The sequence below is a fragment of the Peromyscus eremicus genome, chromosome 10 (genome assembly GCF_949786415.1).
Source record: "Peromyscus eremicus chromosome 10, PerEre_H2_v1, whole genome shotgun sequence".
In the NCBI taxonomy this organism is placed as follows: Eukaryota; Metazoa; Chordata; class Mammalia; order Rodentia; family Cricetidae; genus Peromyscus; species Peromyscus eremicus.
In genome coordinates this window covers 82,489,047-82,506,496 of record NC_081426.1, presented here as the reverse complement: position 1 = coordinate 82,506,496, position 17,450 = coordinate 82,489,047, and the positions used below count along the sequence as shown (strand labels likewise).

At 45.9% G+C, this 17,450-nt stretch overlaps 1 protein-coding gene across 1 annotated transcript in view; it reads right to left on the bottom strand.

Annotated features, from left to right (window-relative positions):
- Window positions 1-1,578: 1,578 nt before the first annotated feature.
- Parm1 (prostate androgen-regulated mucin-like protein 1) overlaps window positions 1,579-17,450 on the bottom strand; it is a 97,405-nt gene continuing 81,533 nt past the window's right edge. The window contains exons 3-4 of the mRNA XM_059274656.1: window positions 12,266-12,344; window positions 1,579-2,320 (exon numbers count right to left, since the gene is read on the bottom strand). Of these exons, the coding sequence (XP_059130639.1) occupies window positions 2,236-2,320; window positions 12,266-12,344 (164 nt within the window). The 3' untranslated portion in view covers window positions 1,579-2,235. The remainder of the gene's footprint in view (window positions 2,321-12,265; window positions 12,345-17,450) is intronic.

Sequence of the window (17,450 nt, the reverse complement as noted above, 5' to 3'; positions counted from 1 at the left end):
CTCGGGAGGAAGCTGGTTCCTCTGGCCTAGGACTGACCCCAGAAGTGATGTCTGAAATACGTTCTCCTAAAGTGCTTCATGGAGAGCTTTGTGTCATGTGTCAAAAATGTTTTTGGCTGGTGGAGGAAAATGAGACGTAGAATGCCCTGTTCGTACTGGCTTGTCTTTTGCCTAACTGGAGACCCGTGAAGGGGTCAGGGTAGTAACAAGGGACAATTGTTTAGGTCAAGCATGGCCAGAGGGCATACCCTTGCAGTTTTTATGAGGAGGTCCATTTGTGTGTGTGTGTGTGTGTGTGTGTGTGTGTGTGTGTGTGTGTGTGTCTGGTGGTTCATATTCAGGAATATCTTAATTTCTGCAAACCCACTCCTTGCTACCCACTCTGCTTACAGACTACTTTTGATGATTGTGCTTTCCTTTTGGCACCTCTGAGATTTAGGAAGAATTTCCCTCAGAGTCTGGATGGCACGTTGTGGGAAGTACCCCTACCTGTGGTCTCCACACTAGAGGGGTTCAGGATAGCACTATAGAGTGTTTTCTTCAGCAAAGTCACGGGGCAGGGTCTGTCTGAGGAGTTAACTGACGGCTTCTTCTCTGTGACATGACAGGACAATGTAACGTATTTTAAGATGTATGCTTCCTACTACATGAAATCAGGACATGAGACGCTGGGTGCCAATATCAGGTGTTGCAGAAGGACAGCGGTGTAGCCCTGTAATAAAGCTCTCTAGAAACACAAACAAATATAAGGCAGCCGCACATGCCAGGAATCAGCCTATCAGTCAACAAACTAAACACTTTGGAGAAAAAAAAAAATTGATGTTTCACTTTGCTGAAAATGAAAGGGTTTTACTGATGTGTGAGTGTCTTTCTACATCACAAGGACATCACAATAAATCTCAGTCTCAATGTCAGCCTTTGATGTTTCGAACTAGGAGGCTCTTTGTGGTGGCAGGTTGTCTTGGGAAAAGTGGAGGGTTTAGCAGTATCCAGGGTCTCTACCCCTTAGAGACCCCTTGCTCCCAGATAAGCAGTAGCAGTCAAAAATGGCCACTAGACATTTTCAAATGTCCCTGGGAGAAGAAGACAAAATCACTTCCTGATGGGTAATATGTGAAATAAATGGATGTCGGTCAAGAAAAAGGACTGTTTCTCAAAATTCGTTGTACAGGATTTTGAGACCAGAGACCCAGAGGTGTTCATGTGTCTCCTTCCTATGGAAGATTAACCGCCTCTTTTAACATTTTTTTAAATAGCATGTAGCCATTACCCAATATAGACAGTAAGGCAGTGACCCATTGCTCTATGGGCTCCTCTGAGATTTAGATATCTCCCACTACTCTGGAGAGCTGGCTCCGACTTGCTTCCAGAGGGTCCACGTGAGCTTTTGTCCCTTCCTTCTTCCCTCACCCCTGAGACTCCACATGCCTCTCCCTTTCCGTTCTGCAAGCTCCCCTCCCAGCTTCTGTCTCTTTTGGAACTGGATTGTAACTTTTCCGAAAGCCAGTGGGCGGGGCTTCCCCTTGCCTTCCGGTGGCCTGGGTGGAGAGAACAGGTGGAGAGCCTGCTTGGGATTGACAGCGGCCCGCCATGCTGCTTTGCTCTGGCCTGCTGCTCTCCTGGGCACAGCCCTCTTTGATCTTTCCTTAATTAGGCAGCTAAGAGTCGTCTCTCTGCTTGTAGGACCAAGTAGGCGTCCTGTCTGATACAGCCAGGCAAACAGCCAGGGATTACAAAGAAATCAAGAATCCCTTGCTTCCTCTACACAGGGTGATAGCCTCCAGGGACACATTCCTTTTCTCCCCACTGATAGATACTTCATGTAATTGCCTCTAGAGAAGTTGAAGAAATAACCCAAACCAAAAGTTCCCCTAAAATTAAATCCCCAACAAGGCAACCTGAGCCCTTTTCCTCAAATCCTTCCAAAATGGGTCCTGTGGTGGGGGCTGCAGCCTCCACCTCATGGTGTCTGGCCTGGTCAGTGCAGAGACGGCCATGTCAGCTGCAAATTGGCCTCCACTGGCCTTTATGAAATGGTTCTTTTGTACCAGTAGGGGGATGTGGTAGTAGCAGCCAGAGGAGAGGGAGGAAAAAACAAAAAAAAAACAACCATACCAACAAAACAGGGCTTGCGATTGTCAGTCAATGAGCATCAGGTACTTGTTATTAATTCTACTGGATAAGCACTTATAAATAAAGGACAGCTATTTCTTGTCCCCCAGACACCTCCCTTTGTTAGGAGTCGTCATAGAGTGGGTTGTTGTAGTTCCCCCAGGACCCGTAGTCATGGTCATCCAGCAGCCTTCCGTAGGAGGAATGCCTGTGTGGGAAGAAGAAGGAGAGGTTACTTGTAGCTGTGCCATCTGAGGACAAGTTAATACCCTGTAGCCTGAACCCAGGAGGCTCACAGGTCCATAGGAAAGGTACAACACAGTCCAGCAGGGTACCCCTGAACTATGTAGGCCTCAGTTATCAACATCCACCTAGGAGCTGGCCTGACCCTTTCTGCTGAGATCTGCTGAGTCTTTTTCTTCTTCATCTCCAGTGTAGGAGGAGGGAGCAGGGGCTCCATTTCCACAGCTGCCCAGTAAGAAAGGGAGGGAAGGGAAGGGAAGCTTGGGGCCCGGCATCTTGATGTATGTCCCAGCGCTAATTTCCCCTAACGTAATATCCACACAACCACAGACACTATTGCTGCTACCACGGCTCTTGGTGTTTTGTTGCCATTTATAAAGCGTGTCTATACTCAGTTTTCAGTAGATCCTCAACATCAAGACTGGGAGAAAGAAGTGTTTCTCTGATGAGGAAAATGGCCTCCAGGAAGTGTGACTGATATGCCCCAGACCATCCAGCTGAGCTGTGTGTCAAATCCCCACCTCGATCTAAAAGTGGAGCCACCAGAGTTCAGGTTCCCCTGAGTCTGATTACCCTTTAGTCCAATGGCAACATGGCCTAACAAAGCTGTGCTGGCAGCCTAGGAGGCTGTAACACATTTATGATTTCTGTAAGAAAATGAAATCAGATTGTTATCACTTTGTTGAAGACTGCTGAATGGTTGCTCATGTAAGTGTATAAGCCAAAGTCTTTAGAGTGGTTCCCAAAGTCACAAAGGCTCTGGACCTTCTGCTTTTCCGAGAAAATTAATTGCTACCAAAGACCCTACTCTCTCAAATATACTGCTTTTTTTTTTCTGTCTCCCATGCTCAGCTCCGTTGCCTCAGGGCCTTTGCACTTACTGTTTCCTAGCTCACATATCTTCCAAAATACTACATGACTCCTATAATTGCTTTATCATTACTTCTCTTCTTCAACTAGACTATATGTTTCATGAGGGTAGACATAATTTGCCTGTTGTGTTTAGTCATGGTTCTATTTCTAGCTTCTAGAATATTCGGCACACAGGAAGTCAGCCATAATTGTCTGTGGAAGACACAGGAACTGAAAAAGACATATCTTGAGTTCTCACAAAAGTGAATCTGTTCACAAAGATGAGTGCTTCTCTGGGAATGGCATGGCCATTTAGAGACTGAAATGAGTGACGGGATTAAAGAACATCATAAGCAAGCATGCGGTGCCTCTGAGGTTCGTGCCAGCATGTGGATTCTTACATGTGTCAGAGCCTCCCACAACGCCAATGCCCCATCAGAGCCTGTGCAGACTTCACTCTTTGCTGGACCAGTGTGGCAGTCAGACTCTGCAAAGCTGAGGGACAAGAGCTGAATTTAGATCCAGGGGGCTGAGATCGGACTGGAAATCATGGATGCTAAATACAGTGCAGAAAATCGTGCCCGGTCCGCACAGTCTTCTCTCAGCCAGAGGGGAATAGTCAGCAAAAGAGAAACACAACCCGAGGGACACAAAAGACATTTGCTCCTAAAACAGTTGCTCTTTCCTCCTGCAGTTTACTGACATCAGCCAGGGTTTGGCAAAGAGATGACGTTTTGCCAGAACCAGAGTTCAGAGATGCAGTATAGCTCCTGCAAGCTGACTCAGTGGACCCTATCTCTATTCCCAGAAACTTGAAAATGCCCCACAAAAGAATCTGTTGACACTACCATCCCACAATCATGTGTGTGTGTGTGTGTGGGGGGGTGTGAGAAAGAGAGAGGACACAAGTAGCAACCTAGACACACCACTGCCTTTTCAATGTACCGGAAGAGCAGAGGCCAGTTTGGTACGTGAAGATCACGAGCTAGCCATGGCCAACCCTCCACTTACTTAAAACCCCCTGTTCCAACCAACCAGCAGTAGGATGAGTGAGAAATGGAGCTGCCCCAGGAGAAGATAAAACCCCAGGCATTAGAACACCAGAGTCCACCCTCTATTTCAGCATGGCTTTGCTGCTGTGAGTTTGGCAAACATGTTCCTAATAACCCCACACCTTCATCAATGGGGAGCCCCTGTTCCCCCTCGAAGGTAATTTAACTTCTTGTGGCACTTGAATCTCTTTGATATAATTTTATTCTCATAAACTGTCCATTTGGTCAATAGATGTATGGCCTGAGTAGGTTTTGACCCCCTTGTCCCTTCACTTCTAAAATGGAGAGTTGAAAAAAGGTATTTAAGTTGTCAGAAGGATTCACCGAGGTAATGCATTTTAAAGGCTTGGCACACAATAAATATTGGCCAGCGCTGCTTTGTAACTTTTATTATAATGAAACGCATACAAGCCCATGCGAAATCTGCAAACAGTGAAACAGAGCGCTGAAGTGCTGGAGCCATGCTCCAGGCAAAGTAATAAACCCGGTTTCTGATATTATTGTCATTGGAATGTTCTAAAATATTACTATGGCAAAGTGAGGTCAAAGGATTAAGACTCCTCTGGCCACCAGGTTTTGCAGGCTGTGGTTAATTTGGGCACTTGGGTCAATGCTACCCCTGAGTTTGCTGTTTCGAAGGAGGTGTCTACTGTGCAGACACGAGGAGATGAGGAGAAGCACTAGTCTTGCCTTTCACCTTTCTTCACCTTTCCATTTGAGCAGTGAGTGATGCTGAGTGGGGAAAGATGTGCAAGGGATATGGAGAAACCCGAATGGGGGACATAAAGAGAGAAAAAGGAGACATGCACTGAAGCCACAGGGTTTGCTCTGAATGCATGCATTCAGGGGCTGGGCCAAGAGTTGGATACGCTGGGGTTCAAGCTGGCCTTGGGTAGATCTGATGATTTTGTGGACAGAAGCACAGCTGTGGGTATGTGATAAGGGGGGAAGAGTTAGTGAGCTTTTAAACCTTTCTTTCTGGGCCAGGACTTCTTAAGCCATGGCACATCTTGATTAAACACCAGGAGCTTTCCAGATGGGCACGTGCAAGCAGACGCTAAGAAGTAAAGGAGGAAACATCCTCCTGCTGCGACACCAGGGAAGCAGGACTCCAGGGATTTAGATGGCCCCGTCAATATTATTGAATGGGAGACCCAATAACAAAACCTCCTCTTGACTCTGTAGGACAACATTCTTTATCTAACTTCCATCTGAAGAGCGGTGGGTCTGAGTTACGTTATTGCTGGGTAAAGGCAATTTTGTTGATGTGATTTCTCAGTACAGACTGGTACCTGCTCCATGTTTTCCATTTGTTGTGAATTGGCTCCTCTTAAATGCACCATCTGTAACTATCTGTAATAATGTGTTAACTTAATGTGTTGAGCTTGGTGCTAGGGTTGTAGTGTAAATATTTGAAGGTGACAGTTTACATCTAGTAGCATAGAAATTGTGCAGATGTTCACTCGGTCAATACTAGAGACGGTTCTTACGGCTTGTGGCAGTGTTATACGAAGTTGGCACAGTGGGGGAAAAAATCTCAATAAAGAATGCTGGAGGTAAAAGGGTCCATTTGACTTAAAGGGAGGAAGGAGGAGGAGAATTACAGCCAGGCCCTAGAGCACGTTGTGACTTCACAGCACTTCGCTCAATACCCACTGTGCTCCGACCAATGGCCCCGCCCCTCTCGTCTGTACCCACTGTGCTCCGACCAATGGCACTGCCCCTCTCGTCTGTACCCACTGTGCTCTGACCAATGGCCCCGCCCCTCTTATCTGTACCCACTGTGCTCTGACCAATGGCCCTGCTCTTCTCGTCTGCACTCCTCCTGCACCCGAGGCGGAAACTATGAACATGTCTCTTATTTTATCTTCTTGTCCTTACTTTTATTGTCCCCGACAATGAGTGTGGGGTTTCCCTTTCTTTGAATTTAAACAAAACGTATTTTAGAAAACACCTGCTGTGTTTCCAAGGGTACATCCCGGCTCTTGGCAAAGTCTCCACCTGTGTTGATGAATACATACACCCCAAGTCCTCTCTTTTGGCAGGGGAGACCCGCTTTCAATCATTAGTGCTTCTCATGAGCTAAGCAGGAAGGAAACACAGACATTAAGATAGGACTTGGTTCGGGGGGGGGGGGGAATGCTGCGGTCATTAGCCATTAGTAATGAAGCGTCAGACTGACTTCCATTAACAAAGATGTCCAGTGCAGCTGTCCCCGTCTCCTCTGTCCCTGTATACCAGTGGCTCCCTGTCTCTGACTGTTACATCCCTGCCTGGCTCCTTTCATTGAACTGTTCATTGAAAACTTAGTCTAAGGGACCCTGTTTTGGAAACTTAGGGACACCATGACCAGTGAAATACACTTAACTACCTGTCCTTAGGGACCTTACATTCTGAGATGGGGGCATAATAGATACGTTACAAATAATTATGTGGTAGGTGGTGGTAGTTGTAGTAGGGGGAAAAAAAAAGCAAAGAATGAGGAATTCCCAGCGGGAGGTGGGGATCGACATTCAGAGTGGTGCCCAGAGAAGGTCTCATGACGGCATCATTTGAGCAGATGCCCGAGGAGATGAGGGATGAGTTCTGTGGATGTCTGAAATACATTAAAGACAGAGGTGGGAAAGAGGGCAAAGGTCTTGGGGACAGGAACACACAACCCATCTGTGTTGCATCTACCAGGTCCCTAGTAAAAATAAAATCAAATTTTCATATTGAATGTTTCAATTCACGGCAAAATTGTAGGCAGCAGAGACAGTGGTGTCCGTCAGTCCTTCACACAGCATCATCTAAGGCCAGTGCTTTGTATAACTATCTGTCCAAGGTAGGACATTAATGCTCTGGGGCTCGGTCTTAAAGCTAAGAAAATTGAGGCCACGGAAGCCAGGCCTAGTCAGCCACAGTTACTACAGCAAGTTAGTGGCTGAGTATCACAACTGCCTCTTTCCACCAAAATCTCAATGATGGGCACATTTCCAAACATTTCCAAAATCTCCTTTCATAGTCTGTTCTTTTTTTCAAAGCTATTATTTTCAAACATATCTTTCAATAACCAATCACCTTCACACTTTCACATTTACTTCTTCCATTTTTTCCAGTTCGTTATCTGTGTGTTAGTTATATGTGTGTCTCTGTGGGACACCATACCACTGCTAGACCATCACCACAGGTGAGGGCTGGAGGCCTTGCCTCTGTCAACAGATCCAGCATGGAGTGGTGATCAGTGAAAGTCTGTGTGTCTTAACAGACACAAGTGGCTCCCACTTCCTCACCCCTGCACCCCATAGGTGAACCAGTCTCTAAGACCAAATTTAGTCCCTTACAGTTGGTTGTACTCTAATGTTCTCATGTTGTACTTGGATGGGGGTGGAGCTGGGGGCAGAGGCTTTCTATGGCTCCAGTGGAAGAGGCTGGGACACATCATTACTTCCTGGGAAGTAAGTGGAAGACAGCAGGAAGGTACATCCAGGAACTCGGTATGGAGAGGGTGAGTAGGCAGATCCAAGAGTAGGCCTACTTAGAGCCAGACACTTGGGAATTAAAAAACTGGATGAACCAAACACCTCTTAGTTTGTTCAAAGTCACAGAGGCATGAAGGGACAGGGCTGTCCATCTGGGGGACCTCCACGGCACAGTGTCTCTTACAAGTGTCAGGATATACGGATAAAGCAGAATTATTCAAACTATGGTTCTTGGACCATCAGCTTTGGTATGTTCGCTGAGCTAGCTAGAAATGCAGATGTAAGGACCCCATCCAGACCTACCAAATCAGAATCAGGATCAGAATGACTGGAAATGGTTTGGAATATGCTCCCACCCCCAGTAGCAATTTTATTCAGCGGATCCCAGAAAGCCATGGAGGTGGGAATCAAATAAGCTAGACATCCAGAACTCCAGAAGCTAATCTGAAAATATTCAGCATGTGGACAACAAATTCTAAAAGACCCTGGCCTTCACAGCTGGCCAGGGCTAGTCATTAAACCCAGGAACAAGCAGAAACCATCTGCAGCCACCGTGAGACACAGAGCAGAACAGCTAACCTCTAACAAAGACATCTGAAGAGCCCAGCCCTGTGGAGTCTAAACTTCAAGATCGCATGTATTTTTGTGAAGGGTTGCCAGCACACCTAATCATGGCTCCATCCACTTCTGCAGATGTGGGCTCTTGTGTGGGGAGATTATCTCCTAGCTGAGCAGATTGGAGCAATTTACACAAAACAGAACTGACTTACACCACACTTCAATCATCACTAATTAAAGACACCGTTCTGCAAGAGGTGGGGAGGGCTTTTGCTTCCTATTAAATTTGCAAATGAGCTTCAGAGTAGAGGCTGCCTGAGACTGTTTCTGCTTATGAATGTCTAACACAGATGCAACCTCGCTGACGAACAGCATCACAAGAAGGCTGCCACACAACACACTGCCACACTACCCAGCTGCCTCATCACCCTCTTCTCCCCCCTCTTCTCTTTCTCCTGTGAATCCTTTGTGTCCATCAGTGGGAATGCCAATGACATAGTCACTCTTCCAGCCTCATGTTGGAACCCACCATCTCACCAAGCATCACATGACATACCCAGTTCTGAGAAAGATAGATGTCACAGTATTCAGCCTCCCCCAGCAGGTCCCCTCAGCCTCCCCACTGAACATGTACAGGTATCCCAATTTAATCCTCCAACACTCTGGAGTTAAGTGTTTTATTACAGTCCCGTTTTCTATAAAGGAAGACAGTATAGACCAATTGAGACACTTCTGCATAGGTCCTGTGTCTATTCCCATGCTGTGGTCTCTTTGGGCACTTGACACTCATCATTTTATCCTCAAACCAAGCTTGACAGCCACAGTAAGAAGCCAGTGTGGTGCTGGATGTGAATGCAGAGCTCCTGATCCGCCCTCACACGTGAAACTGCTGCTGGTCAAGATGAGTCCATAACAGGAGAGTGCTAAGAAGTTCAGGCAGGTCAATTTTATAAGCCACATCCCACGATGGCTCAGGTTATTAAAAGACACAGTTCTCCAGGCAGGAGACACTGTGATGAGCCTGGGGGTCATAGCCACTGGAGAACGGAAGTGTGAGAACCGCTGGCTAATGAGTTTACCGAGGCCGTTGGAGCAAAGGAGCACTTGGGGAGAGAGGTAAAGGCATGGAGCCTTGTCAGCAGAGCTTACAAGGTACATTGTGTTTGGGAGGTGAGGAGGCCTTTTCCAGTGGCTTTGCACTCACAGGGACATTGGCTGCACCAGGGCTGAAGCCTGTGGGTACAGGCCATAAGCTAACAGCTCCCTTATGACCTGGGATTTCAGTTAGTAGCCAAGTGACAAGAGTCCACCAGATAAGAGAATACTGATGTGCTATCGTTCTTAGAAATATGAACTGATAGAAGCAAAACAAAGTTCTAGGCTAGATGAAGCCTAATGTTACACACATGCATGTACACATACACACACACACACACACACACACACACACACACACACACACACACGGAGGGGCAGACATCAATGGAGCTGACTACATTTTTGATGAAGGATCAATTAGAAGTATTTTCCATGAATCTGGCAAGGTAACACCTGAAGGGGTTTTAGTGTGGTCCAAGACTCATGAAAACAATTAACCTATTTATATCACCATTTCCCCCCATAAATGTAATGGAGCAGTAGAAAGGGGTTTTCCTTAGGGGTTTTCTAGTGCATGGGTACGACTAACTTGTCCTTAAGTGCCAAATGTGGGTAGATAAACACATAAGTATCACCCTTATGCTCACACGGGATAGTTCTGCAGAATATCACCACTGGTGATTTGAAAAATGATTATAATTTATCTATAAGTTCCTTTGGCTGGGGCAGGGATGTATTTTTAGCATACTCTTTGTTACAAAGTAGCAACGAAGCTACTTAACTCATAAACACAGGATATCTACAGCAGTAAACCAGAAGTTAAACTGGAGTGGAGAGTCCCACTCACACCATGTGATTTATAAAATTATGTCTGATGTTCAAAGAAATTCAGACTTGATGAAGACAGAGGTTTTGTTTATAAATCCGAAGGAAATGTCTGTTTCTACAAAGGCTTTTGGACTTGAGTGACTCAGGCTTTTTGTTTCCATTTTCCCTCAAGAACTATCCTTTTCTGTCTTTGTACCCTAGATGGAGGTGATGCTCCGAAGCCCTCTCATTCTCGATACCATTATTAGGTTGATGTGATATCACGTGATAACCAAAGATGGGGTACATAAGTGAAGGAGGAGGGGTGCATTCCCCAGTGGGTGCTGGGCTGGGGTGACCACAGGAGATGAGGGGACTCATCCTTCGAGGGAACAGGCACAGGGGGATAAGGTGGGGGCAACAGATGCTCTGTGAGAAAGGAACACAGCTTTGATGAACAGAAGTAAGACAGGAATGTGTGTGTGTGTGTGTGTGTGTGTGTGTGTGTGTGTGTGTGTGTATGTGTGTGTGTATGTGTGTGTGTGTGTCTATATCTAATGTATGTGTGTGTGTATTTGTGTATGTATGTGTCTGTGTCTAATGTATGAATGTATGTGTGTATGTGTGTGTGTGTGTGTTTGCATGGTGTGTGTGTATCTGATGTGTGTGTGTCTGCATCTGATCTGTGTATATATGTGTATATGGTGTATGTGTGTGTGTATTTGTGTATGTATGTGTGTGTGTCTATATCTAATGTATGTGTGTGTTTGCATGGTGTGTGTATTTGATGTGTGTATGTCTGTGTCTGATCTGTGTAGATATGTGTATATGGTGTACATGTGTGTGTGTGCACACAGTGCCATGTGATGTACTCTGACCTTTGTCACTTACTTTACCGAGTGTCACCTCTATGTCTATTATTGAGCTTATACATGAGAGCTGGGCTCATGAAGCAAACAAATACATGGAAAATATAAGAAACATTGATAGCGTTGGGGATGAAAGTAGTAAAGAACAACAAGGATGACTGACGGACCCGAAACTGGAAAAGAAATCTTCATGAGGAAAGAGGTGCATGTTCACAGACAACACACAGGGTAGAGCGTCAAACACAGCAGTAAGGGTGGGGGTGCATGGAAGACCAAGGGCCTGGGGAGGCGGGGTTGGCATGCTCTGAGAACTGAAGGGGAGCCTGAGTCTGGACCGAGATGCAGAGGGCAAGAGCCAGGATGGGATAATAGGGTTGGAGGAATTTCCAAAGAGATGGTACCAGCTGCTAGAATGCCAGTGCACTGGAGGTCAAGGAGGCCATGTTCATCATGGCAGAACACGCCCTTCCTTCCTTTGTTACTGCACAGTACAGGCTGGTGAAGGAGACGGCCATGTCCCATCTGTATTTACAGCTGGAAGGATGGACACTTGGTGTGAGTAAGGTGGCTTTGAGGGCTTTTGGATTTTACAGAGTGACAGGAAGCAAGGACAGGGCTTCAAAGAAAACACTCTGGCTAAGGAACACAAAATCTCAGCTACCCTCTATGTTCACCTTCATTTTATAGGAGAAAGTGTTTTCAAAGCTAACAATATAGGGACATAATTGGGTGCCAAAGCCCAGTTTTCTAGAAAATTCTACATTTTCCTTTTAGTTTTCATATATTTGGTTAGAACTAGTAAACACGCCTTGAATAGATTGATTGCCAAGCAACTGATGAGTGTACAGAACATCAGAAATTTAGGAACCACTGATTCTGCCCTTTGCCCCAGCCCACGGATGAGGAAGCCTTAATTCCCAGAGGTGTGTGGCTTCCCCAGAGCAATGAAGTGATTTCAGGGCAGATGTACCCACAGAGGGACTCTAGGTAAACCTTGTCCTATGACACCATCATGCCATATACTCGGTGTTTTCTTTTACAAACTGTCTGCCCTGTCTAGTGTGGGGTTAGTTTATTGGCCACAGTCACTTCCCTGCCAGTATTTCTGAGGGATGAGATGCCCATCACAAAACAAGCCCGTGGCAAAACAGCCTTCAGCCTGGAGCCTCACAAGTGGAGTCTTGTTCTTTTCAGGGAGGAAGGAGTGTCTCACCTGATCTTTAGGTATGCCGCAGCTCCGAACACCAACAACACCACAGCGATGACCGTCACGGTGATGGCGGCGATACTGCCTGTAAAGGAGGAAAGGCCCAGAAAAGACTGTGAGGGAGCTAGTTCGGTGATCTTCGAGTACACAGCACCTAACCTTGTCTCCTCTGGAAGAGGAAAATGCTATTTACCTCAGACCATTCTGATGGAAGTTAGAACCAGAACAAAAGCCAGGACTTCAATTCTGTTATTGAACTTAAGAAAAAAAAAAATACAAAGTGAGGTTCAGTAAATGGTCGATATTTCTTATGGCATTTATCATGACGTGTTGGGTACTCTGGAACATGAAGGGCAGACCATTCATATCTCATAACAGTAATATCTCACGGTCCTTCCAAGAATGATGGTCGGTTGGCAGCACTGTTGTCTGCAGGGGGAGAAGATGTTAAGCTTCCCAATGTCTTCCTTTTCCTGTGACATATTGGGAGAAAGGTGTCCTATTCAAGTGCCACTTTGAAGTGATGCCGCTGAATTCTTAATCAACTGGATCCAAACAGCTTTTTCAGTAGTGTCCACTTCAAAGGGGTCACTTGGGTAAGGAGATGTGTGAATTTCACGGATATCAGCAGATCAAAGCATTGGAAAAACAGTGCTTCTCTTTGGGCAGTACGGCCAGCTTCCACGTTTAAACAGTAAATTTGGATTCTAGAGAATGAAGTCAAGTTTGGTTTGCAGAACAAAGTCAATTGTTCAGGTAACACTTTTTATTGTCATTGATGTAGCAACATTGTTATAAAGGAACGCAAATGCTTCATGCTGTAGCTTGAACTTTGGTTCCTAAAGCAGTATAAATGGGAAGGTAAACAGACGGACAGACCAACCCTTTAGGCATGTGACCATATAAAAATAACCGTCCTGCCTCTGAATGTATCTTTGGAGTACAGCACTCTTTCTGTATAAGTTTTGGGCTAATAATTTATATACTTTTCTTTTATTCTACCTTAGAAGTGTTAATTTCTTGTCCTGAAATATTTCAGAAGACTTTTGGGGTAACATACCTGTTTACTCTTTTAGTACACCACTTACCGCTTTAACAAGTGAATGGAGCTGTACTTAAATGCCTGGGGAAAAGCTGAGAGATCTGGAGTGAAATATGTAGATCTGTGAGCGTGTGTGTGTGTGTGTGCATAAGCGTGCTTGGCATGCGTGAGTAATCATGATTGGCTGTATGACCAGGAGCTATTTAGTCAACTAGGTTGGCTTGTATGTTCTACTCACCTCACAATGATTTTAACACAGGTAAATGAGATGTCACACACACCAATCTGAAGAATTGTTCAATGCATGATCCCAGACCATTTCCTATCTCTTGCACATGAATTTTCCCCACATTCTTAAAGATTTATCGATTGTAAATTATTTGGCATCTCCTTTATTTCTACCTTCCTTCCATGAATGGCTTGTGCTTATTGTTTCTCCCATCATCCCTCTACCAGAAGAAGCAGGGCATAGTCAAGAAGCAAAGCTACTTCCTAACTCTTCAGCAATTCCCCTGAAGTTTTAGGTGAAAGGCTACCTCAGGCGTCTGCATTCCCAGTGGTTACAGGAGAGAGCCAGGGGTCATTGCTAACATGAAGACAACGCGAAGAGCTTGGTGTTTCCATGGCGACTGGCTATATCAACCATTTCAGAGCCTGCATATTCCAGGACAACTCGTATGTCCATCTCTTTGCTTTTAGAAGGCTTTTGAGCCAGATGAACATAATTATCAGTGTGGTTTATCTCTCCCTTTTTACGGCATTTGGTAGATCATGGTGCCGATTGCTGAAATGTACAGATCTGGTCAAGTGGAGAAAGCCCGAGGTCAGATCCTCTTATGAAAAATCTCCACTCCTGTTTTGAAAGGCAGCTCTTAGCTTCTTGGCCTCCAAACTGTGCTGAAATTAGAACAATTCGAAGTTCACGGGAGCCTCTTAAAAGCTCTGCTGTGAGCTTTCAAAGGGAGGGCTGTAACCACAAGGTAAGCTGAGGGGGGCATTTGACAATTAAAAAAGATGCAGTCATTGCAAATAGGAGCAGTTGAGAAAACTGAACTTTATTTTACCCCCCCCCCTCCAAACAAAGGAGGGAAAGGGATATTGCTGGCCCCCCTGAAAGACTCTTAAAGCACCCTAAGGATGGTTTAATGCAGGACGTTGTAGGTCTGACCTTCTTCAGGGTCTTCCCTAACTCTAAGCAGCTGGACCTCCTCCAGTCCCTCCATTTACCCTGTTTATTTATATACCACCTCCTTTTCAAATAAACCAGGCAGTTCCCCTAACTCAAGCACTGTTCCTTTTTGTGTGGAGACAGCAAGTGACAGAGTGTCCTGCTTCTTCTCCACGTCACCGTGGCCCTCCAGCTCCAGGAGCAGTTCTGATCTTCAAGCCACCCTTCTATGGCCACAGGTCACATCATCCTTGTTACCAGAGATGGAGGTTACAGGTGACATTTTACCTGGTAGTCTCCCGGGGGATGCTGGGTAAAGTGCCCTTTAGAGAGTTGGTTCTACCAATATGAAGCAAAGGGTATAAAGTAAAACGGTTTGTGCTGAAGTTTGGGACCTTTCCATGAGCGATTCTGTTACCCACTGGCTGCTTGAAGGGAGTGGTACACCATCCCCACCCCATCCCCACCCCTATCTCCCACCCCAGGAGTTGGAGTCTTTTGGAAGGAGATCTTTATTATCCTGAGCCCAGAAGATTCTGTGTTCTGAGTCTTCCCTCAGCAGCTGTGTCTATCCTGGGAAGGCCCATGTGGAGGGCTCAGTGATGTGTGTGTGTGTGTGTGTGTGTGTGTGTGTGTGTGTGTGAGAGAGAGAGAGAGAGAGAGAGAGAGAGAGAGAGAGAGAGAGAGAGAGAGAGAGAGCAAGAGCACTGCTAAGCTCCTGTGAGTACTGCTTTCTGTGGCAACTGAAAAGGCTTTGTTTTGTTTTTCTTTCCTTGTGCAAACAAATGCTGTTCCTCCAACTTTTGTTTAAACTAACCTGGAATTCCCCTTGTCATCTTATTCTCCCTTTTTTTTTTTTCAAGATGGGGCAGGGAGAAGAGCTAGGAGGAAGATTTGGTTGTGGGGACTGCTTTGCCAACAAGAAATACACAGGCCCTTGTGGGCCGTGTGCTGGGAAGGGGTGTGGGCAAGTTTGTGGCGTTTTAATTCTTCCTCCTTGGTCCATTGTTTACAGACCAGGTGTGACCCATGCCATGAAGCTGTGGGATGGGCAGATATTGGAGACCTGGAGGAAACACATCTGTACATTGTGTAAGCCGATACAAGACACCACTCTGTGCCAGCACATTGTACTGTGCCGACATGTTCTCCCTAACTAAAGAGCTCTTGAAGATCCAGAAACCAAAGCCTCCTTGAAGTCCATGCCACCCTAGAGCCTGGGATTTCTCAGAGTACCTTTTTTGTCACTTTCATACTGGCCCAGAATGAGAATAATGGGCTCAAGGATAACCATAGCTCCTGTCTGCAGGTGATTACTTCGGGCCAGCCCTCGACTGAGAAGTTACACCTCTAATTCTCTTTCTGAGCTGAATGAGCACACTCCCATTTTATAGATGAGGAAGTCAAGGCCCGGAAAAAGTGAGATCTTGATTAAAGTTTTACATTTGGTAAACCATGGTGCTAACTAACATCTGAACCCCAGGCTTATTTCACCTGCCTTTTGCATTGTGATCACGTCAGGCTAGTTCCTTCCTGGAGCCCGTTCCTTGGACTCCTCAGCTCTCGTCTTCTCAGTTCATTGTTTGCTTTGTTCTTGTCTTTTTCCTTTATGACATAACTAAATAGCAAGGCTTCTGAGTCGCTTTCCCTGACTGACACTCTGGGGTAACTGACCACGTGTCTCCTGTTTTCAAACACTGGATTGTGTTTTTTAGCTTCCAGATTTGAATCATAGCCTCCTGCATCCTCTCCCATCCTTCACATCCTTTTAGTACCAGGCACTGTCTCTAGCCCATAGTGAGTGCTTAACTCTTTCCTTCAGTGTTGAATCCCTCATTGTAATATTGGCAGGAAATATGATAACCAGAAGTTCTGACCTCAGTCACTACACCAAGGAAGTTCTTGAACACAGGCTTTGCAGCTATTCATCCTGGCTGGAATCTTCTGGTCTAGGTCTTATCCAAGCATCTACCTCTAGGACTCCATCCTGCCCTGCCCTAGACCTTCACCCTCCACACGATTTAATGGATGGCCATAGGGGTTGGCTGGAAGAGAGTAATGACTGGCTAGAGACAGATTAGACCTGTGCAACAGCCATTGCAAACTCCTAATAGGACATGCCCCTGCTGAGATATGGCAGCCACTGCTGGAGGAAGCACCTTTGTTGATGACCAGAGGCAGTCCTGGAAGAAACATTTTAAGGGGTCTCTCTCTCCCTGCTTGCCTCTAACCCACGGATGTGTGGGCTTTCTCGTTGTCTCCAACTCAAGGGCCCTGCCCATGTCAGTGCTATTACCTGTATCACTTAACCTTAAAGTTCCCACTTTCAGAATTTTCTCCTTGTGTGCACTCCCCACCCCAATTAAATGAAAGAAGCATTTCATTGGAAGTTTTTGTTGGGGATATTTGCCAAATGCACCCAGAATGAAAATGCTAGGACATGATAGGGTGGATCTAAACATCCTGTGAATAAACTTGACCAGTGTTGCTTGAGAGCATGGGGGTGGGATGGGTGGAGGTGGGGTGGAACAGGCAATGGAGGAGTGTCCAAGGATGAGGAACAGGAGAGTACTTAGCTCCTGCCCATTGTTTAGACACATGAGCCACGCAGCCAGCCAGAGAATTTAGTTCATATGTGTGAGCACTTGACCCAGGTCCTAGGTATGTGTACACACTCCTGCTGTATTTAAGGAGAGTGGGAGCACTTGACCCAGGCCCTGGGTGTGTGCACACACTCCTGCTGTATTTAAGAAGAGTATGAGCACTTGACCCAGGTCCTGGGTGTGTGCACACACTCCTGCTGTACTTAAGACTCATTAACAACTCTCTCAACTGTTCTTCAGTATTATCATACTTCCCTTCCTACTTCCTGGTTCATAAAGTCAGGGAGAAATAGAAACAGGTGGCCACTTCAGAGTGTATAACAGCTCCTTCATTCAAGGTCATCAGGACCCTAGGGGCACTTAGCCTTGAGCGCTTTC